The 22753-nt window shown below is 38.7% G+C and overlaps 3 protein-coding genes across 10 annotated transcripts in view; 2 read left to right on the top strand and 1 right to left on the bottom strand.

The window, feature by feature from the left end:
• Positions 1-22753, bottom strand: part of LOC117572605 (regulating synaptic membrane exocytosis protein 1) — a 63065-nt gene that overhangs the window by 5063 nt on the left and 35249 nt on the right. For 3 of the 5 annotated variants that reach the window (XM_034255542.2, XM_034255543.2, XM_052004006.1), the window contains 5 exons: positions 17947-18071; positions 17551-17770; positions 17252-17316; positions 10568-10749; positions 8453-9189 (listed from right to left, as the gene is read on the bottom strand). In XM_034255542.2, coding sequence (XP_034111433.1) covers positions 8453-9189; positions 10568-10749; positions 17252-17316; positions 17551-17770; positions 17947-18071 — 1329 coding nt within the window. Of the gene's footprint in view, positions 1-7525; positions 8108-8452; positions 9190-10567; positions 10750-14561; positions 16431-17251; positions 17317-17550; positions 17771-17946; positions 18072-22753 lie in introns of those variants that run through there. The other 2 variants (XR_004572530.2, XM_034255544.2) reach the window with 2 other exon arrangements.
• LOC117571037 (synaptic vesicle glycoprotein 2C-like) lies at positions 9-2444 on the top strand. 2 transcript variants are annotated; one of them, XM_034252999.2, is made up of 9 exons: positions 9-174; positions 231-555; positions 611-732; positions 792-1095; positions 1146-1247; positions 1623-1761; positions 1816-2090; positions 2145-2272; positions 2322-2444. In XM_034252999.2, the coding sequence occupies exons 1-9, from the start codon at positions 135-137 to the stop codon at positions 2384-2386; spliced, it is 1500 nt and encodes a 499-aa protein (XP_034108890.1). In that variant the 5' UTR covers positions 9-134; the 3' UTR covers positions 2387-2444. The 2 variants fall into 2 exon arrangements, with proteins under 2 accessions (XP_034108890.1, XP_051859967.1); XM_052004007.1 differs by having other exon boundaries at positions 13-174; positions 248-555.
• LOC127565463 (putative transporter svop-1) lies at positions 2419-4436 on the top strand. Of its 3 annotated transcripts, XM_052004008.1 has the most exons (7): positions 2420-2544; positions 2594-2912; positions 2971-3092; positions 3147-3543; positions 3600-3986; positions 4059-4186; positions 4243-4413. In XM_052004008.1, the coding sequence occupies exons 1-7, from the start codon at positions 2508-2510 to the stop codon at positions 4275-4277; spliced, it is 1425 nt and encodes a 474-aa protein (XP_051859968.1). In that variant the 5' UTR covers positions 2420-2507; the 3' UTR covers positions 4278-4413. The 3 variants fall into 3 exon arrangements, with proteins under 3 accessions (XP_051859970.1, XP_051859968.1, XP_051859969.1); XM_052004009.1 differs by lacking the exon at positions 2420-2544 and having other exon boundaries at positions 2773-2916; positions 4243-4436; XM_052004010.1 differs by lacking the exons at positions 4059-4186; positions 4243-4413 and having other exon boundaries at positions 2419-2544; positions 3147-3541; positions 3600-3811.

Raw genomic sequence — 22753 nt, 5'->3', positions numbered from 1 at the left:
GTTTAAATGTGTTACGTTTACTTTCCATTACACTTCACAAACACTATTTTTATTTGTTTCTATTTATTTATATTTATTTGGTAATACAAATGAAATACACCAGAGGAGGCAGCTAAACACAGACACCGCAATCGATGGCTGAAGCGAATATTGATGACGTGCTTAATGCACTTGGTAAGGATTAAGTTGTTGAACACAATGAGCTTAATAGCTTGCTGACTCTTCAACAGGCTTTGGCCGGATGCAGCTCATCATCTTTTTCAGCTGCGCCACTCAGCAGATGTACGTGGCGAACGAACAGTTTGGACTGGGTCTTGTGTCGGTGGCCGCCAGCTGTGATTTTGCTATCGATGACCATCGGATGGCGTGGCTGATAAGTGCGGTGTTTGTCGCCCAGGTGTGTTCCAGCCATTACATGGGCTACAAATCGGATGAGATTGGCAGGCGTAAGTTGTTGGTTATCTCGTCGGCACTGTCAATGATCGCCTCGTTCATTTCATCGCTAATGCCCGACTTTTGGTCGTTCCTTGTGATGCGTTTCATTGTGGGCTGCTTGTGAGTAGTGCAGAGTTCAGACTGTGTTAATCTATTTAATATATTTCCCTTTTAGTCTCACAGGTCCCGGCATGGCGTTGGTCACCTACATGAGCGAGTTCACTAAAGTTGCGCTGCGTCCTACCGTGGTGAACTTTATCAGCTATTCGGTTGGTGTCAGCATGATCTATATGCCACGTAAGGGAAGAGTTTCCATCCTTTTAAAGTGTCTAAACTGTTACGAGTATACCTTGCAGTGATGGCTATGTGGCTGTTTCCGCTAAAGTTTGAAGCCAAAATTTGGGAAGGTTACAACTTTACCAGTTGGCGTGTATTAATATTGATCAATCTGCTGCCTGGCGTGCTTTCTTGGATTGCCTTCTTAATAATGCCCGAGAGTCCCAAGTATCTGCTGTCCATCAATCAGCCGGCAAAGGCTCTTGAGGTGTTAGAAATGTGTTGTCGCTACAACAAGGGCAAAGATGTGACGCTGAAGAGTTTAGGCTTCGAAAGTGTATCCCAGCCACGCCTGCGCGGCGATTCAGTCACACAGCATAAATTGTAAGTAATTAGATAAATTTTTTATTGCATTTTAATTTATTTTTTAATAGCTTGCTGGCTCGGATGTGGTATGAAACTGTGCCACTGTTCCAGGGTATCTATCTAAATTACATGCTGCTTATACTCGTCATTTTATATATATTTTTCGCCACGTAGGTATTAAGTATATTTTTAGTTTTTATACCAGCTATCCATATTCTTAATTAGCGCCGACATTAATATGTCCTTATATAGCAAATAATGTTGAATGGCTAAAAACGATTGTTGGTATATTTTGTATACCATATTTTGAATGTAGATATTCCAACTGTATAACAATTGTAGCCTTTGGTATATTTTAGTTTTTTTGTCGGTACTTGTATTTAGTATATGTAGTACAATATCAATATACCAATTACAGATTTTTTGGTACATTAATTTGGTATGTTTTTGCTTTTATTAAAAGTGGCTAGCGGGTATATTACAGTCGAGCACACTCGACTGTAGCTTTTCTCCTGGTTTAGTTCATTCTTTGTCGCTTTCTACAGCGGCTTTGGACTGACTGTTTGGGTGCCGCGCATAGTCAATATGGAACACACTGTAGAAGAGGAATTAATACTGTGCGATCTGGTGGAAGTAGCTGAAGCAGCGGAGGAGGCTGCAAACAACACTTTGAGCGAATCAAAGGTTTGCAAATTGTTGTTTTGAGTGAATTCTCTTTTATGTTGGTCAATTCGTTAGTGCACTATCTCAAGAACCTTGCTGCTTGGTAGCATCTTCAACGGCTGCAGCTGCCTGGGCATGAGCATATTGATCAGTTTGCTCTTACTTTGCCTTAGGCGTAAAGTCATACTGCTGCTTTTCACAATATTCGCTGTTCTGGCAGGATTTCTGCTTAATTTCATCATCACGCCAGTCGTGCTACTTTCGTTGTTTATCTTTCTCTCAGTGCCGCCTTTGTGCAGCCTGAGGTTAACGATAACCGTGCTAATCGATGTGATACCCACGCACATGAGGTGAGCTCACAATTAAATAGTTAATTAGCTAATTAGCAGTTATTTTGATTGCAGAAGCAAGGCTGTGGCTCTGGCGATGATGTTTGGTCGCATTGGCGTACTCACTGCCAGTTTATTCGTAGGCTACACACTGAAATGGAACTGCTTTGTCACATTCAATTCGTTTGTACTTGCCTTGCTAAGTAGGTGCGTATACTTAATATTGCATAAATTAACAACTGCGTTTCACAGTCTGCTGCGTGCTCATCACGCGTTTACCCTCGGAAAAGGACATCGTTCGGCTGTCAAACAAATAGCTTACTTCCCTTTTTTTTGTATGATTTGCATTGTGTGTCAATAAATACTTTCTTATATTATATATTGGAAAATGTTTTTCAAATTATATTGTATTAGTTGATTTAAATATAATGCCATATAATGATTGCCGATGTGGATACTGTGCTCGATCTGATTGGTGAGTGTCTGTTCTCTTCATTCTTTTGTCACGAATATCTTTGCTTTAGGCTTCCGCTGGATGCAGTTCTTAATGTTGATCGCCCATTCGTGCCATACGATTTATGTGGTCAGCGAAATTATGGGAGTGCCATCGATTGTGGTTGCTTGTGAATTTAAATTGAACGACACTGAACTCTTTCTGCTGACAAGTGCTGGATTCGTGGGCATGATTGTCTCCGGTCATTATGCTGGCTACAAGTCGGATATCATTGGACGCCGTGCCTCGCTCTTATTTGCCATGTCGCTGGGGCTGATTTCGTCGTTCTTAAGCCTGCTCATGCCCTGGTTTTACGCTTTCCTATTCTTTCGTTTCGCAACCGGTCTATTGTTGGTATGTGTGCGCTTCTAAGTCGAGCGAATAACTAGATTTTCATACTACTTGCAGCGTGGGCGCTGTGATGACCAACAGCTTTACGTATCTCGTGGAGTTCACCAAGATCTCGCTGCGTCCCATAATCGCCAATTTTGCGTCCTATCCCATTTGTATGGCCGGCATTGTGGTGCCATGTGAGTGCTTTATAAATATAAATATTTTCACTTTATAATCGAAGTGTGTTGCAGTCATTAATCATCTCAATGAACCGCTGGACAGCGTACTCTGGAGTTGGGATACTTTTCATGTGCGTAGATGGCGGCTTTGTCTGTTTTTCAATTATGTGCCTGGCCTCATTGGCCTTATTATCATATACCTTCTGCCAGAATCGGTGAAGTTCTTGCTCTCCATTGGCGATGGTGAACGCGCTTATGAAGCGCTTGATCGTCTGTGCAAGCGGAATCACGGCAAAAGCCTCAGTGAACTGGATGTGACAGGCGTCACACAGCCACATATACGTGCGAGCATTATTTCACACCGAAAATTCTTCGCACGCATGTGGCATGACACAAAGCCACTTTTTGGGGAATCCTATCGAAAGCCCGTCATACTCATTATCCTCATTATGTGCGGCGTTTTCTTTGTGTGAGTTGAGATTGAATTACTGCGGCAAGTACTAACACAATTTATGTCTTTAACAGTGGCAACGGATTGAATTTGTGGTTTCTGAAAATCAACAATCAATTGACTGCGGAGGAGCGCATCATGTGTGATCACTTGGAGGATACAACGCATCTAACCGAAGGCAATGTTTGCTCTGATCGACCCGTCAGCTACCTCGAGAATATGATGTTGGGCGCGGCATCGATATGCTGCTGCGTTTTCATCAGCATTATGCTTCGACTTATCAGACGTCGCAGCGTGATGTGCATAAACACAATTATTGCAGCTCTAGCTGGCTTCAGTCTTAATTTTATCAAGCACAACAAAGTGCTGCTCGCCGCCTTGTTGATCTTTATAGCGATGTGCACCACTTGCATCTCACTAGTTGCCTCGGTGACTGCTGATGTTGTGCCCACCCATCTGAGGTGAGATTTTAGGTTCCATGTGGAACATCATTTTACGACTACAACTAATTTATACAACTTCCTTTTTCGCAGAGGTAAAGCAATCGCTTTGGTCTTTATGTTCGCGCGATTTGCCGTCATTATTGCGAACTGCATCTTTGGGCACTTTGCACATACTTGGTGCCTGATAACATTTAACTTATTTGTGTTAGTGACTGTTGGTAAGTTGTATACAGAGCGTATACTTACTATTTTTTATTGGCGTTCTTTATTTCAGCTGTTGTTATAATGATATTATTTCTACCGGTTTAATACGCCTCCAAAATCTGAGCTACTATGAAAATCAATCAATCAATAAATTGATTGCAAAATAGGGTTGTTGTTGACCTTAATCAATCAATTAAGCGTCGCAACGTGTACGTCAGAAAATGAGTAAAATCTCATATTTAAATTAAATAAAGTATATTTGAATTCCATATATTTTATAAACCTTTTTTTGTTTTATTTGTTTAATTGACAATTTACTTCTGTTACTCGACGCATATGGCGAAAGCGAAGGTAAAAGATTGGTTGCCCTTCATTGGTGAGAGCAAAGCTGCATGGAATTCAACGGCATTTAGATGTTTGTGACACTTTTTCGTCAAGGCAATTGCAGATGTGACCTAAGGACGTGTAACTAATGTTGTACAGTCAACTTTTAACGCAAAGAGCACAGATTCTAACTAAACGAGGATGGTGTATAATGGGCTATATATTCTGAGAGTTCTACATACTCGTATTACAGCCGTTCTCCGTATTCTCCGCTAGACTCAAACTATATTAGCTTTAAGTGAACTGTTGTTTATTAGTAAAATACGCTATAGCTTGTAGCTTGTTATCATGGTTCAATATTTGTCCATTGAAGAGTAGTCCTTACTTCCAGCCAGTCATCTATGGCTACGACTAAGATATTATACTGAGGGTCTTTTCTTTTTGTAGTTGCGTTTTCATGAGCTGCCTGATGTTGTGTGTCATTATTTGGTTGACACCTGCACTGAAACACCTGCGCTTCATTAGCGTCCTCTGCGCCCCTACATTTCAGGTGAGTTGGCGTCATATTTAAAATATTTGAATTTTATAATTTGCACGTACACTCATTGTTGGCATCAGTCTAATGCATGATTATTCGTTGTGTGACTTCTGTGCGGTGTATTTCCATTTTTTTAAATCAATTTTTAAATTTGTTGGGTTGGACATGGGTCGTATACATAATATATTTATGCTCAATGCTTATGCCAACTCATTGCAAGCGGCCGCTACTTTATCATATTTGCTACCCGTTTAATAAAGAGCTGCTGTCATGTCAGAAAATTCCATAAATAATAAAAGTAAAGTATTTTTCGGGTACTCTGCGTCGTATACGTGATATGCGTAATTATTTGACAGGCATGCTTCATTAAAACTTTTGCCAAACAGCGACGACGATGATGAAGGGCAGGCGGCGGCTGGCTGTATTATCAGTTGGCACAATCAGTCAATCAATCATTCAATCAATTGAGCGCGCACACACACACACAAACAAAATATTTTTGTTGTTGTTTGTGGCAAAAAGGATTATGGCAAAAGTTCAAATATTTTTCTCAAGGCCCATCAGCCAAAAATAAAATAAATGTCAAATAAACTTGGCAAAAGCTCTCTGCGGGTGTGTGTGTGTGTGTGTTAGCCGGATGTGAATGTGCGTTAAATGTTAAAGCAGCATCAGCAGGAGAGAACGAAATAAAATTTAGGCGAGGCGAAAAGCGGCTTAATACGACGAAAGCGACGCAGTGGCCAAACATATTGAGAGCAAAGTCAGCAAAAACTTGCTCAACTAGCGCTATAATAAGTAGACTCGATTATTGGATATACACACAGATACATTGTGAGAGGGGGAATTCGTGTTGAAATGAAGTGGAACTGGTCAAAGAGAATGTAGTGCATTCAAGCAACTCGAAGAAAATAAGTTAAAGTGAGGGATTCAATCGAGTTTGAGGATAGGAAGCGAGAGTGCTGATAGAAATAAAAGTATATAGTATAACAATTATATAATAGAAATTGAAAGTGCAGTATGAACAGGAAAATAATAATAGCAGATACTATATACTAGATACTAGATATGATGGTCGAAAGAGGAGTTCACTTACAAGTGGCGTTAAGAGTAGAAAATGGGAATGAAATATTCATACAGACTTCTTATCAGAATGTATAATTGCAGTTAGATAAGGATGAAAAAAGTTGTCCACAAAAGAATTGCTAAGATCATTGAGTAAAAAGTATATAGTATATAAAAAATGGAAATTAAGAAACAGAAATAGAAATAAAAGAAGATACTTTATAGAATAACAATTAAAAGAAAAGAAAGATCGTAGAATGAAAGTAAAACTGGAAAAATAAATATTCATATAAAATGCAGTCAAATTGCCAGAAGAAAGAGAAGCATACGAATTTTGTGCACTTAATTGTAGTCAGAATGTTTAATTACAGACCCTAATAGATAATGATAAATGAAAAAAATAGTTCACAAGCAAGTCGCTAAAATTGCTGTTGTTGTCAGCTTTAATGAGAGTTTGTTACTTTGGCAAAGGTAGAAACATGAACCGGAAAGTAAAAGAAAACGACATGGCAGTAAAAGCAATTGTTGGCAAAGGAAAGCGAAGTTGGAGTCGCAATAAAAGTTGTGGATAAATAAATTACAGTAGGAGTAGGACTCATTAAGGTGGCTTTTTTATTTTCATACTATATTTAACAGCTTGTTGGAGGCACATCAAGCATTCATCATTGCTTTGCCATTGCCCAGTTGTCATTGTCGTTATCGTTTCGATTGTTCTTCTGTTATCTTTTCGTCTTCATTTTTTTGGCTCATTTTTTATGCGCCGTTTCATATTTTAAAAGTTAATTTCAAGGTTGAGCTATTCCTCCAGTGACGACGCCGAAGTTGAAGGGTTTATGGCAGGCGTCAAGCAGTTGTCAGAGCCAACAGGTAATAAGGCGTGGCAGTTCACGCATGTGTCTGTGTCTGTATGTATGTGTGTGTAGGTGTGGCTTTGCATTTTAAATAAAATTTGTTTTGGGGCTGCTTTTGTTGCTTTGTGCAAATAGCAGCAATAAGCTGAAATAAGCCCAGCCAAATGATGGCATCAAAAGTTTTCTTGTGTCCTGGGACTTGACTTTTGCGCCTTTCACATTTTATTTTATATATATATATTTTTTTTTGGCACGCCACGACACAGGATTACCAATGGTGTGTGAGTGTGTGTGTGGCTTAATAAGATGGCAATAAAGAAGAAAGAGATAGAGTGGGAGAGAGAGCAATGCGTCTGTGTGATAATTGAAGTGGCTAAGGAAATTTTCTTTAGCCCAGACAGCGTGCATATGTAAATTGTGTGTGAAAAGAAGTGTGAGTGTGTGTGTTAATTAAGTGGCATGCAACTAGCAAGTGCTACCTCTGAGAAACAGCATAACAACATACATATAACAAAGCATAACTCGAAACTCGTAACTTCAACTCAAAACGCAAACAAAAGTACATTTTGCATTCTTACCAGTGGTGGGTGAGAGAGTTGGTTATATTTTGTGTGTTCTTAAATACTTTTTGCTTTGCTTTTTGTACTTTGTTGTAGTTACTGTAGTTACTGTTGTTGCTGTAGTTGTAGTTTTGGTTGTAGTTGTTGTTGTTGTGGTATTTGTTTTAAAATATTTTTGCAATTCTGTGTATATTACATTAACATTGATGCTGCCAAGCTCAATTTGCAGTGTGGTTTTGCTTTGTATAATTTACAGAGAAGGAAGTTTCTTGTGATATATATATAATATATAGTAGAATAATATATAGTATATTTCTTGTGGCTACCCGCAAATAATTTAATGCGATTTATACAGCCGTGCAAATAAGTGTTAAATATTATATACGATTTAGTAAGTAAAGCCTTTGGCTGTTCAAATTTTTAGTGTTGTTTTGAGGTGCATTTATCATGTTGATTCATATTTTTTGTTTTAGTTCGATTGGTTAGTTAATTAAGTTTCATTGTTTAAAGTTTTTTAGTTGGCATTTCATTTATAAGTGGTGTTTGTCCAGTTTGTGTAGGGTGTGTCAAAGCTTTGATAATGCGACACCGATATTGTGGCTAATAGTTGTGAGAGAGATGGGAGAGCAAAGAAATTAGATAGGCGGTTGTAAATAGATAGGCCAAGGCAATATAGAGATATTAGGGATTTAAGTGTAAGTATATAGTTCATAATATAAGTTGAGAGTTGCAATAGTTTTGTAATTAGGTGAGCCAGACACACAGCAAGGCAGGAGGTTTAAAGGAGAGATAGATAGAGAGAGAGCGATAGTGACAGCGAAAGAGAGCAAGTTCGTGTGGTCATACTTGCACAAGGACATCAATACCCCTTCTAGCATAAATATGTGGCATATATATTTGGTAAATCATATGTGAAATGTATACTCAATATAATAGTATACTCACGTCGGGAACCCATGCGTTTGTGCTGCTCGGTGCCGAGGCTCATGGTGCGTCCTAGTTCGCCGCGCACAGCTTTTAAGGACTTCAAGATCTCATCCGGATCGCGTCGCGCCACCGAGGAGCGACGGCGTCCCACCAAATACGAGGTGGGCGGCGTGGCCATCGCATCCTCCTCGAGTCGATTCTTCTCGGCATCCTGGAAGCTCGAGCGACGCGAACCAGGCAATGAGCGCGAGAAGTCCTTACCCAGCTGATACACCTCCACCTCCATCGTTTCCGACTGCGATGAGCCTCGTCGCGATCCCGCAATCCATGCATGATCCGGATGCAGCAACGACGCCCCATCGCCAATCGAATCCACCTCATCCGAAATTGAACGCTGCATATTGTAGTCGCGTCGCAGCAGCCGTGTGACATCGCCACATGGCGCACCAGCGCCGGCTGCAATGGAGCCACGTGGCGACACACTGGGCGACTTGCTGATGCTGATGCCGCGCAGCCCCTTGGGATCCTCCAGACGGCACCAGATGGCCTGGTCGTCGAGGAACGCCTGCTGCAGCTCAATGTTGCACTCCCCCAGGAATATGGACTCGGTGTGCGGCACCAGATCCCACAGCTGGATGTCAATGTAGCGATCCATCAGGCTGTCGGCCTTCACATGCGCGAACGTCAATGTCGCATTCCAAATGGGATTTTGAGTGGGGCGACTAACCTCTGTCTGCTGTACGCTGCCATCGCCACTGTGAAGCAAGGAAAAGATGAGTTAATATGATTGGTAAAGTGGCAAAGAATATGCTTTTGATACACGCTACTCAAAGCGAAAGAGTTTTTAGACTATATTGTACTGTAAGTATCTGATAAAGTTTATTAAAGCTTGCACATGATGTTGTTTAGTAAAGGTTATCTTCATATTGAAGCTAAAACCTTTAGTGATTAAACCAGTGCGACGTTGTTCTTAAAATATAAATAAAATAATTATAAATAAATAGTATACATATTTTGTATATTTATATAGTACTACATTCAAAATATAGACTTAGACTTGTAAACATAGCATATCTTCTACTTTTTAGATAGGGAATATAAAAACTCTTTTTCATTTAAATAAACTCAGTAATGTACCTACGATTAAATTTGCAGAGAGTGCATCTTTATGAAACCCAGCTAGCTATAACCAATTTCCCAAATTGGATTTTCTGAAATTTCTAGAATTCTACTTCTAAATTAATCAGGTAATTTCATTTATATTTATAGCCAAGGACCAAAGCAGCCAGTGCTAGTAAATTCACTCTATGTTATAAATTTGTTATCTATGTTTTAATAATAACAACAAAAAATAATGCAAATTTACAATTACCAGCTCTATTAATAGGCACTAACCATAATCTAAATGTTATTTGTGCTACTTTAGTTGTAATCAGATAATGACAAACTGCGGTTGCGTTGCAGCCAAAATCCTGAAAGCTGAGGTAATCTAAAGCTTACTAGCTTTAACGGATGAATGTTATGTAAACTACTAATAAAAGTTTTATGAACTGTACATCAGAATGCATCTGCATTCGTAAGCAACCATCATAAAGCCACTCTTAATATGCATTAGCATTCGTAACTATTATTATTAGCATCATAAAAGGTTTTTTTTTTAAATAATAATAATATAATAATATGCTTAACTACCTGACTTTATCTGTCATAAGTAATTGACAGTTATCATAAAAATACCAAAAACTAAAATTTAAATATAGCCAGATACCTATTTAGTCAGTGCTACTCTACCGTCAAGTTAAGTCAGTAATTTTACATTATTAATTATATAATTAAAATTTTTATTTCATTCATATGGTTTTTGGTACTATTTAAAGCCAAGCTATGAGACAGTAAAGCATATTATACTCGTAATGTACTGATAAAATGGGTAGCGAGTGTCTCACATTAATATCTTTAATCATAAAAATGAAATAAATAATATTTTAAAATATTTAGTTTATTTTTTTACAACTTTTTATAGTACTTTAAATGAGCAGAGAGAGTACAGTGAATTCCTACAAAAAATTGGGTAACGAGTAGTTCACAATCGATTACACTCAAAAAGTAAACTTGCTCTCCAATTTCACTTACCATTTGGGTAGTATGCGTACTTTGGCATACGCCTCGGGCAGATTGCCATGTCCGTAGGCCTCGTCGCGAAGTGCCAGATCATCGCCAGCCATCAGGGAGACGACCAGTTCGTTGCGTTCGGCGTGATACCAAACCTGAATCTGAACACGTCCACTGACCATTTTCTCGCGTGCGATTTGCTCCTGCAGTTGGTTTTTGGGTTTTGGTAAGAAATTCATTAGCGAAAAAGGGATGCAATTACAAATCATGTGTGTGTGTGTGTTCGTTTTCAATTACGCTATACGCTGTACAATTTCGCAAATTAATTGAATATTTAGGTGTAATTAGTTTTAGGCCTACAGTCTATGATAGTTGGTTGGTTGGTAATGTTTGCTATTCAATTTCGCATATTTACAGCTGCCGTTGGTTGTTTTGAGTTGAGTTTTTGTTGTTGCTGTAGCATTGTGTACATAACTAAACAACAAATTAAAGCAATATAAACATAAATGAAACTAATTAAACGACCAAAATGAAAACAACAGAAGGAGAGAAGAGAGACAGCAAGAGCGAGAGGAAAGACTAAAATGAAAAGCGTGCAAATCAACAGAGCAGGAAAAATGCATTGCATACCCAGAGGCGTACAAACACACACACATGTAAGTGATGCTTAAATAAGCGCATGTTTTATTATACTCTCGCACACACACACACACACACACGCGGGCGTATAAACAACCCTGTATTGACCACAGAGGGAGAACCGCAGATGCAATCTGCTGTGGGCGATATCTGTGTATTCGTGTATTCGCAGTGTTTTTGCAACCTTCTCTTGCTCTGCCTCCCCAGGGCACAACAGCGGCTGAAACGGAAGTCATTGCTGCGCAGTTGCGCATAAGAGTCATTGTTGTTGCCATAGTGTTGTGTTTATTATACGTGTACTATAGCGAGACGACGGCCTCATAACATATTCATAGCGTGTACATGAACACAATATCAACAACAATAGCAACAACAATCATGCCCGTCGAACTGTCTGACATTCAGTTTCAGTTGCTGCCATTGCAATGCTAGCGGAAGCCGCCATATTGCAATAACGTGTGCCAAAACGGAAATGGACTACACACTAACACACACACAAAACTGTTGCTCGCTCTTCGGGTGTGTGTGTGTGTGAGAGAGTGGGACAACTCTTTATGACTCTACCCAAAAAGTTTATTACATTACGAGACGCATTTCTCATCTCTTGACTGGGGACCACACACGAAATCGAATTCGTGTTGGGACTTTATAAGGCACGCGCACTTATCTTCAGGTACACGCACACACACTACTTACACCTACGTACACACGAATACATTGCCGGATTATTGAAGTTTATCAAAATGGCAGGCTGGCAGGCAGCGATAAGTGCCTAAGCACTTGAAAAACTTTGCTGTAAAAAGCCCGAAAGAGAGAAAGCAAGGGAGAAGAGTGCGCACGCAAGAAAAGCGAATGGATAAGGCGAGGGAAAAACGGTACGGTAGATTGAAGTGGCGGCCGCCTTTCAAAAGCAATGCCGATAATAATGACGACGTTGGCAGTGCCCGACTACTTGCTGCTTGCTTCAGAATTGTTGTTAAAAGTTTTCTAATTTTCGACATTTCAAACATTTTATGCCTCCCAGCTGTCAATTAAAGGCGACAGCACCTGTTGCTGACAACCAGACCTAAAACAACGCCCAGCACTGTGTGCCGCAAAAGTCAACTGTTGCCTGGTAATGAAAAACTCGCACGCCAACTTGACACCTGCCCCAACGGCAACGGCAAGAGACAAAACACCGACTTGTCTCTGCCTCTGCGAAAGTTGTAGCTGAAAAAACCGCAACTAGGCGAACGCCTGCGGTTGCCAATCCCCCAACTCGTAAATAGTACAGTTATTTAGTGTATGTGTGTGTGTGCGTGTGCGGCTTAAGTAACTAAAATTCATAGTAAACTTTGCGACTACGGTGCGTATGAATAATAAATGCAATGCGGAAGAAAGTGAAAACGAGATACACTCAACACATGGAGAAACAAATACGTTAGACACAAATACGTTATATAGAGTACATACATAAAGGATAAGTATACACAGAGGTGGGTTTAAAACGGCAACATGTCGTATACGTAACATGCATAAATATATAATTAGCTACACACATACGATTGGGCAGGTCGTTTTCCTTTGATATACAATCGCACATATGCTGCGAGAGCTTTTTCTCTCTCTTCGAATTTCGTAAGTCAATAATATTAAAAATTCAATTCATTATGCCTAAGAGAGGTATGAGTGTGAGTGTATGTGAGTTTGTATGCATATGTCAATGAAATCATTACATTCAATAAATCAATCAATCAATCATAAAGTCAGCCGAGAAACAGCATAGCTCATAAAGTCAATCAATCAGCAATCAAATTGATGACAGTAAATTTTTCTTCTTCTGTTTCAGTTTCTCTCTCGCTCTCTTTTTTGTGTGTTTAGTGTTGTAAATTAACACGAATATTATGCATATATATATTTTTGATATAAATATTATATAGATAGGTTTATATATTTATGTTTTTTTTTTTTAAGTTTAGTGCTGCAGTTTATGGTATTAAGTTTCAAGTTCTTAGTTGATTGCCATAACTCGTGCCAGCTGGGGTTACAATTCTTGTACAGGTGAAATGAAAATTGAGCTCATACAATTACGATTCAATTAGCATAGGATTTAGTTGTTATAAATATTGTTGTTAGTTGGTATTTGTTTTTAATTTTTGTTTACTTTTTTTTTGTTTTGGGTATTTGTTTCTTGTTTTGGTTTGAGTTGCAAGGAAATGCTAGTCAGTTGTTAAGTTTAGGTTGTAAGATTAAAGAGCCACTAGTTAAATGCTAGTCAAACAAATTCTGTAGGCTTTGCGTACATTTTATGCAAATTAAGCAAAATGCAATCAAGTTAAAAGAATTACTTAGAATAAGACAAAACAGAACGGAAACAGAAAACTAAAGCAAAAACGAAAACAAATCCAAATCAAAATCAGTAATTCGTATAATGAACTTAAAGTATTTCAAAGATTTGTTCTGTTTTGCGTGTGTTCATTGATGTTGTTGTTGTCATTGCCAAACGACCCTTTAAAAGCATCTAAACTCTACATCTCCTAGTATAATTACATTATAATCAAAATGTTCTCTCAATTGTATTATTTACAAACAAAATCGAAAGGGATTCGAGAGTGTGTGAGTGTGTTTGTAGTTGGTATAATACAGGGCGTCGCTAGGGTAAAGTGTTAAAACAAATGCAACACTATGTACGAGTACTGATTGGACAGACAGAGAGAAAGTTAAGGGGAAAGAGCAGAAAGGGGAAGGGAGATCATTAAAGAGTCTGGAATTATGCATAAACCAAAGAGGAAGGGAGAGATTGGGCCTGAGGGAAAGAGGAAAGGAAAGTAGGGGAGACAGAGAAAGGTAAACATTTGCTAAGCGAAACGCAAACAAAAGCTCATAAATTGACAGAGAAATGGAAATTGTTTACAAGGACACAGGACACAGAGCAGCGGAAAACAGGGCGTATACGTAACCGAAACAGAACACAGTAAAAAGAAACAGAAACGAGAAACGAAAAGAAATTGTTCAACGAAATAGGAGAGAATAAAACATAATGTAATAAAGTAGAAAAGCGCACTTTATATATTACAAATTTTTTTGGTGGGCATTACAATATGTATATATAGTATATGTTAAGTACAACTTTTAGAACCTAGCTATATTACACTTGGTTTTTGGTATTGGATTTGGTTTGGTTTTGGTTTTGGTTTGTTTGGTATTACTAGCGGGCGTACAGGCGGGCTTTACTGAATTTTGTAGTATTTGTTGGGTTGTGCTAAGAACTGTACAAGTTATGTATATATATATATAGAAAGTATAAGATTTGTATGGGATGCTTCATTTACAATAATAAGTATTATATAGATACGATACGTATAGAGTTGATAGAGTTGCTTATTTGTTCATTTACCATTTGGGCATCGATTGTCGTTTGGCTTTGTAGCTTGCAGTGGCATTTGCGGTTGCGATTGCGGTGCTAAAGCTGCATAAATCTGTTGGATCATCTGCTGTACAAAAGGTGAGAAAGCGTATATCCCAGATACTTTCTTTGTTTTTTTTTTTTTTTTTGTAAGTTTACAGTTATCAACATTTGCAGTTAAATAGAGAGACTTTATTTTTCACGTTTCTTTCGGTTTAGCACATTTTGGTACGTTACGCATCACGTATACGCAATGTAGTGTTAGATTTCAAAATAACTGGGTGTATATAAGATATCGTATAGAATTGTAAAGTTATATGTATACATTGGTATATATAGTAATATGTATGTATATATATACATATATATATAGATAAGCGACTGACTTTCTCAAATGACGATTAATATGCAGCTCAACTTATTTGGCTTTTTTTTTCTTTTTGTTCTTTCACCCTTTTTGAAGTTTAAACATATACAAAAATGTGTGTGTATGGGTGTGTGAGTGTGTGTGTGTGTGTGTGAATGCAACACAGTTAAAGTTACGATTACGGTTACAAGTTACAGTTACATATTACATGTTACAAGTTACAGTTACAATTACGATTACAGTCATCAGTTTTCATGTTTCTCATAATTTCATAGTTGGCTTTCATTTTTCATCTTGAAGAGTTTTTGGATTGTACTTAAGTCAATAGATTTTAGGGCGGGGTTTGTTTTCTTTTTATTTGGTACTCGACTTATATATGTATAAAAATTAAGTTGAGTACACTTTTATAAATACATACATAGGTACATCATGTACAATGTAAATGTGTGTGATTATGATTGTGTGTGAGTGTGTAAGCTATACAAAGTGTAATTACAATAAATCAAAGATCAATTCAATATCACCCATCTGACAGGAGTTACACAGCAAAAGCAGCAGCTTTTCGAGTTCGAGTTTAGAGTTAGAGTTAGATTATGTTAATTAAGAGTTACAGTTAGACTACGAACGACCGAATTAACGGTAATTGGATTTTCGTTTTCGTTTATCCTGTAAATCTGACTAAGTTTAGAGCACTTTCGTTTTATTGTATGTTATTCAGTATGTTATATTAAGTAAAGGTGGGCTCCGCGATCTCCTACACAAGTTCTTGTTTTTATTTTGGTTTTAACATTAACAAACACAGCACTAACAATGACATACACAAATACAAAGATACTCGTATGTGTATACATAAACATGGATATACAAATACAAATACAAAGTATAACTTATGATTGGGTCCAACAAATGCGCACAACTCTCTTCCGTTCTCCAAATATTCTATGTGATAATTTTTGTTTTGTAGGAATTTCATTTTTGTTTGTGGGGTTTTTGGTTAAAAAACATTTAAACATTTCAACAACAAGCTACTTTTAATTTTGTTTTTTTTCTCATTGCGCACTTGACGCTTGCTACTTATTTGTTTAAGTTATAAAGTTAATAACATTTAAAACACACATAAATATATTTATATATATATTAAACTCTGCTACAATTTGCTCTAGTAACATTTATAAAGTTTATCTTTTTTTTGGGGTTCGTTTTATTTCACTAAATGTAAGTAACTGTTTAGCTTTCGATTACGATTATTTGTGTGTCATTCTTTCTTTCTTCTACACAAGCTGAGTTGGGAAAATGTTTAAAAATTCGTTACGATGGCGACCACGACGAGGACGACGACGACGACGATCACGATGACTAACAATTAAAACTCTTTATGTTTTATGTTTCAGCTTATAACTCTATTGTTGGTGCTTTGTTCTTACTGTGTTCTTTTACTCGGGCAATTCGATTGCCCGATCGAAGAGAAGGATTCAACTAACACAAAATATTGTACGAGTTAAGTATATTTAGTAGAGTTAAGGGATGCTAAACGTAATAGTTCTTGAGCATCCAAAGCTATCCTTTATATTATTTTTCTTTCTTCTTAAGGTAAGTTGTAGCCATATAATCGTATCATATCTTGTTATGTAGTAGTTATGTAGTACGTTTTTTGTATTTAATTTACTAACAATTATTTCTACCAACACCGAAAAATAAATATGTTGCTTAACTCTGTGTGGATTGATTATTATGACAAAATATATAGCAAAGAACACATTTATCCATTTGTTTTATGGTTAGTAACTTGATTAGTTAGTTATTCAGTTAGTTAATTAATTAGTTAGTGGTAGTAAGTAATATTAACAATTAAATTAGAATCGAAAGGAAAACACATAGAAACTCATAAAGGAAGTACTCAATTCATCTACTACAAAAATACAAATATGAAATCGAATTGAATCGATTTCGCATTTGCTTTAACAACAAATGAAAATATGTGGATCGAAATAAAGGTGAGTTTTCATAAGTAGTACGATTACTAAAGCTGCACTGAAAAATGATGAGTTCGAAATTTGATTGAAATTGAAAATTTTTGTCATTTTTTGAGGAAAGCTGAAAAATCGTGTGGGAGAAATCTGCGTATGCTTAAGCTGCATTTTTTGTTTATAGCTAATTATTGCATTATATAGCCCATTGTGTATTATATACGATGCACTGTATATATATATAGGGTATATATATATTTGTGTTTGTTGGTTTGGATTTTTTGTATGCTCACGTTCTTAACTCTTAGCTCAAATTGAAATAAATAATACGAAATTGTTTTTTATACCGGAGTTTTTGGTAATTTCCGTCTAGTTGGCGATGCTGGTGATTTGTCTGTGATGGTTTCGGGGTCTGTGGTACATATTTTTTTGTAAAGATTGGTTGTTGTTGTTGTAGTAGTTGTTGTTGTTTTGGAAAAGAAGTAACAAGAAACGAGAACAACAAATGAAAAATTATGGTAAATGTTTTTCTTTTCTTTTTCATCTTCAGGGTACATCAATTAAAGTTTAATATATTTATATATACAACAAGATCTGGGGGCGAATAATACACCAAAAGAAAAGTAGCTCAGTGACTGAAACTTACCCGCTATAAGTCCCAGTCCCACAGGACCATCTCCCGAACGTCGTGGTCCACTTTGACCGCCACTATTGCCAGGCGGCAGATTCTCATCGAAGAGATCGCACATGCGAAAGTCGGTGGCATGCTCGACGAGCAGCTCGACAATGTCTCCGGTGCGGTCCATAATGGAGCAGACTTCCTCGAAGCTGCGATCGATCAGCGACATGCCATTCCACTCGAGTATCTAAGACGGAGCAAAGAGGGGAAAGCAAGAATTTGTCAGTTGTGAAATTTATGAGTGCTCCGGCAAAATGCTTTTCATGACAGCTGTCTGTCAGCACAGTTTAATTACGCTCACAGCACAGATATTGTTTAATTTGCGCAGCAAGAGAGTGAGAGAGAGCGAGAGAGTTCACCAACCTTGTCGCCCTGCTGTAGGCCATTCTTTTCGGCCGGCCCGCCAGGCACAGTCCAGACAATGTAGGCAAAGAGTCGCCCATCCGCTCCGGTTTTGCCGCCAACAACTCGCATGCCAAAGCCTCGTGCTGCAAATAGACAAAAATTGAATAAGAAAATATGCTGACTGATTATGGAGCACCATACAAGGGGAGAGAGCAAAAGGGAAGGCAACAAAAGAAATCAATATTAAATCTTAGACTCACAACAGACTCAGCTCACGTAGCAGCAGCAGCAACAGAGATTCGGATTTTGGGCATGTGGCAACAATTTGTGTTGATTTCATTTGCAGTTTGCACTGTCTAGCGTACGTTGCGTATACGCCCCGTGTTGTCCATAAACAAAAGCACTCGCACTCGACTCGTATTTGCTCTACTATCCCAGCTCTGTCTGCTATGTTGCCCGCCTACAATTTTGTGCTTAGTCAACATTTTATCAGACTCACACTAAAATTTATTTGTGCTCGCATCGCAGCTTGACTTGTTGTGACCTGTGTCGCACCCTTGTTGAACAAATTAATCAACATTGCTAGCTTAAAGACTCGTTGCCGTCTTCACCTGTCCGAAGTTGGCTTTAATTTGGTGATGCGTTGCAGTCTGCACTCTAAAGATTTCGCTGCCAGAATCCTAACAATTTAATTAATTTAATTGCAATTTCTGTTGCCAGTTGCCAGTTGGTAGTTCGCAGTTGGCAGTTGGCAGCGATGTGCAGCTCAGTTTCAAGTACTTATCATTGGGCGCAGAAAACTAATTTTAACAATTTGTGCACGAAAACTTACGAAAGCGGATTTCCGTCTCTTTCCCCCCACAAATCCCTTCCACCCTTGGCATTTCCCTCACGACCAGACAGACAGTTGAACGCTAGCTGCTGCAGACAATGGCCAAGAAAGTTAACTAGAGACTTGCCTGCTGGCCATGCCAAGGAGGAAGGAGATGGAGGCAAGTTTGTCTTGCCATTGACAATGAAATTTCGGTCTCCCGCGGCTGGGGTTGATATTTTCGCTTGCAGTTTTGCGTTGCGTTCGCGTTCTGCGTTGATTTCCAGCAGAATAATTCAGGGCAATGAAAAAGCAAGGCAGGTGGCTTCCGTTGGCGAAAGTTTTGCGCCCCGAAAAAGGAAGCGCTTTCCAGAAGTGTGCAATAAAATGTTGCGCATCCGACGACGTGGCTGTTGATTTAGGCACATTGATACCCAATTAGGATAACGCGACATTCTCTCTTGAGTGTTTTAATCAAAAGTTTTCGTCTTGTCTTCTCTTCTCATTTTTTTTCCTTTGCGCTAAAGACGGCAATAAAAACCAAATAAATAAAACACAAATCCTTTGCTGTCAGCGTGCTCTCTACTCCCTCAGTTTGCTATTGCTCTGCTCTGATCTGACAGCACAAAAGCGAATGCCAGAAAAGGATGTAAAAAGCGCAGATTATTCAAGATAGCAAATTTGGCCAAGATGACGCAGCAATTTCGCAAGTCACGAACAGTGAGAAATCATTAAAACTGATTTATGAGAAGCGACGAGAAGTGCCATTGATTTGGAATTCGAATAGGGTATCTGCTAGTCGGAGTAACGCGCACTTCTAGTTATCCCATTTTAACATGCACGAAATGTGTCCGCTGAGTGAATTTTCGATTCGTTCTGCTCTTCGTCTGGTCATAAAAGTTGCCACATTAAAATCATGAGCCGACCCTGAACGGGTCCAAGGACTGACTGAGCTCAACTACGACGACGACGTCGAGGTGAGGTGATCTGGGTTTGGAGGCTTTACTTTGCGCTGTGGCTATTTTTGTAGCCTTTGTCTCATTGTTCAATGTCCTTGCTCGGTTGTGTTCGTGTGTATTTGTCATTCATCCACGTTGCTTTTTTATGATACAATTTGTTGTTCTTTTTACGTTTTTTTATATGGGTATCATTAGGATTTTAATAAGCCAAACACTGGGCAGTGAAAGGGCTTGTTTATGCCCAGCATTTGGCAACTTTTTATTGGGCAGGTCGACCCACTCGTTTTGTGAATGCTTTTAAAGTGATCTATGTGGCTGCATGTTAAAGTTCCTTTCCTCTGCTATGTTGAAAACTTTTCAACTTGTGTCCTAGAACTGCTCTGCATCCTGCGAGTGTAATGTCATTAACTGTGCAAACTTTTAGCTAGTTGAGAGAACGGCGAATGACTTAATCGATGCAGTGTCTGTGTGGGTGTGTGTGTGTGACTAAGTTAAGTTTTAGTGCTTGTTATCGGCAGCAATAAAAATTGATTCTTAATTAAACTAGCAGCGTAGTAGAATACTGAGTAGAAGCAGAGCTTGCTCTAGTTGAGGTTATCATCAAGTTTAAGGCAAAACTAATAAACAAACCAGACGCACACGTGTGCATCGAAGTGCTGCTTGGCGACACCTGCTCTAGCTCTCATTCTCTTGTGCCAAGGCAATTGCTCGCTTATGTCAACAGATGAGCGACAAGTCGAAGAACGAAGGAAGAAGGACGAGTGACTGGCTGGCTGGTTGGCTAAAAGAAAGTGGGTAAGTAATGTACTTAAGAGCACTAAAACTATGAATGCGAGTCGAGCTAGCTGGCTACCTGTTGCCCAGAGCCAAAACGATCCAATCACACGCAAAGCAACGTTCACAGTTAACACTCTGTGTGTAGTTGTAGATGTGCCGTGATTTGCAGCAATAAATGTGTGTATACTATGTGTGTGTGTGTAGCTCATGAGGATGCATAAAATTTCATTAGGCATGTTAAGACGCCATTTGGGCCGCACTTTTGCCTTTGGCATTAAGCTGAGCACAGGAAATGTAAATGGGGAAATGGGAACACAACAGCGTCGTTTACTGTTTTGCGTTGTACATATAACAATACTTAAGTAGCTGCATAATTGAAAGCGTATTCGACCATTCAATTACATTTGTCGATCGATTGCCAATTGCATTGCGATGTGCATTTCAGCTTAATTAAACGCTTCCATTAGCTGAAAAGCAGCTGCTAATTGCACTGCAACTTCAAATGAATGTACATAGTTGCTTTTAAATTATACGAGCGCACACATTCAAACAATTACAAGTGCTTTGCCCCGCATAGCGTGCAAGTCAATATTTCAAGGCAAATTGCAGCAGAGCAGCCAGGTGGCAGAGCAGCAGCAGCCACGATGCTCGTCATGCGTGTGCTTGCGGTTAAGCCGCATAGCTAAGGATATATCTACGCCAAGGTAAGGACACAACGCAACACAACAGAACACAGCTCAGCGGCAACAAGGATACAAGGATATGGCCACGCAGCTCGTATAACAAATGCCAGCAGCACCAGCAAGCCAAGAAAATGGTTTAGCACATTAAAATTCCACTTGCTTCGTTGCATATCAAATATGCCACGCAGTTGACAGGCAGAAGGCAAGCAGGCACATGACGGAGAGAGGAACAAGGCGGGTGGCAAGTCTCAAGCAAGACGCATTGAGGCAACAGCAGAGATATGAAGCAAGCAGCAGCAACAGCCACAGCCACAGCGGCAACCAGGTGAGCATGCTTAACTTCTGATACGAGACTTTAGCCCACTCTAGCATTCTTTTTTTTCATTGCAGCTGCGCTTATGCGTTATTTGTTGGGTATTGACATATTTTTTATGATATGCAAATTGAAATTTTACTATATATGCGGAGTAAGTAAGGCTATAAGACGCACGTAGAGCAGGTGGAGGCTACCATTGGCTAGTTATTTTGATTGAAATTATGTGCGTTCGTGCCGTCAGAAGCAGCTGCCAGACAGGCAGAAGGAGGCTGACATTTTAAGCCAATTAGGTGTAGCATACTTTTCAGCTGACTAATTTAAGCAGTTCCGACACGCGAAAGCGCCAATAATTGCACACAGGATCAACTTTTGGTATTCCGATTTCTTGCAGAAGATTTCTCAAAATTAAGTTTAAAGTTAAGCGCAAGCAAGTTGCCAGCTCACACTAACGGAAAAGCTTTTCACAATTTTTGGGGCTGCTTCTTGATTGACATTTAGTCAACAAATCACTCAGTTAGTGTGCATAAAGCGCTTTTCCTCAGAGAGTGAGTGAGAGAAAACTTACTTTTTTGCGAAATTGTGTAGAAAGCGATTTGAGTTTCAATTACGCAAAACTAACTGGCAAATCGATTTTCAATTTGCGTTCTCATATTTGCATAAACTTTGCACTCAACTCTCAGTTTTGTTGTTGCTGTGACCTTCCTCACAAGAGCTACAACTTTTCGCATTTACAAGTCCTTAGCTGCAGCAGCTTTTTTTTGTCAGTTTTTTTTTTGTTAAATTTTATTTTGCCATTTACCAATTGACCAGCGGGCAAAACTGTGTGCCAGCAATTCCCTCTCTGCGTTGTGTGTGTGTGTTGCTGCCCCTGGGCATTCACAAAAGATGAAGCAAAAGAGAGGAGTGCGAGATTGGAAATAGAACTGAACTGGTCGTCTTTTATGTCATGTGATTTTTGGTGTGCAGCTGTGTGTGTGTGACAACATCTAAAAAACACGACAATTAGAAGCCTTTGGGAATTGAGAGTAGGATTGGCATATGAATTTATTGAGTCAGACACTGAGTGCATAAAACGCTTAAGAGTTCAATTCAAAAGTTCTGGATTCTTTACGACCTTAGTTCTGTCTTGTCTTTTTTAAGAGGTCATTAAGGTTTTGTGCTCAATAACCTAATATTACTTCAGTCTACCTAAAAAGATGCGGCTAATAAGAGCAAGCAAAACTTTTATAGATTTTGAATTTACCAAGTGGAAATCGAAATGCGATATAAATGGCTGTTA

This window comes from Drosophila albomicans, chromosome 3, assembly GCF_009650485.2.
Source record: "Drosophila albomicans strain 15112-1751.03 chromosome 3, ASM965048v2, whole genome shotgun sequence".
Lineage (NCBI taxonomy): Eukaryota > Metazoa > Arthropoda > Insecta > Diptera > Drosophilidae > Drosophila > Drosophila albomicans.
This window is presented reverse-complemented; position numbering and strand designations above follow the sequence as displayed.

Excerpts from the sequence above, each read along its gene's own strand:
- LOC117571037 (XM_034252999.2), top strand. The coding sequence starts at position 135 with ATGGCTGAAGCGAATATTGATGACGTGCTTAATGCACTTG. Across the intron at positions 556-610 it reads CGTTTCATTGTGGGCTGCTT|TCTCACAGGTCCCGGCATGG; the intron begins GTGAGTAGTGCA and ends TTTCCCTTTTAG. Across the intron at positions 2,091-2,144 it reads GTGATACCCACGCACATGAG|AAGCAAGGCTGTGGCTCTGG; the intron begins GTGAGCTCACAA and ends TTTTGATTGCAG.
- LOC127565463 (XM_052004008.1), top strand. The coding sequence starts at position 2,508 with ATGATTGCCGATGTGGATACTGTGCTCGATCTGATTG. Across the intron at positions 2,545-2,593 it reads TACTGTGCTCGATCTGATTG|GCTTCCGCTGGATGCAGTTC; the intron begins GTGAGTGTCTGT and ends TCTTTGCTTTAG. Across the intron at positions 3,544-3,599 it reads ATGTGCGGCGTTTTCTTTGT|TGGCAACGGATTGAATTTGT; the intron begins GTGAGTTGAGAT and ends TGTCTTTAACAG.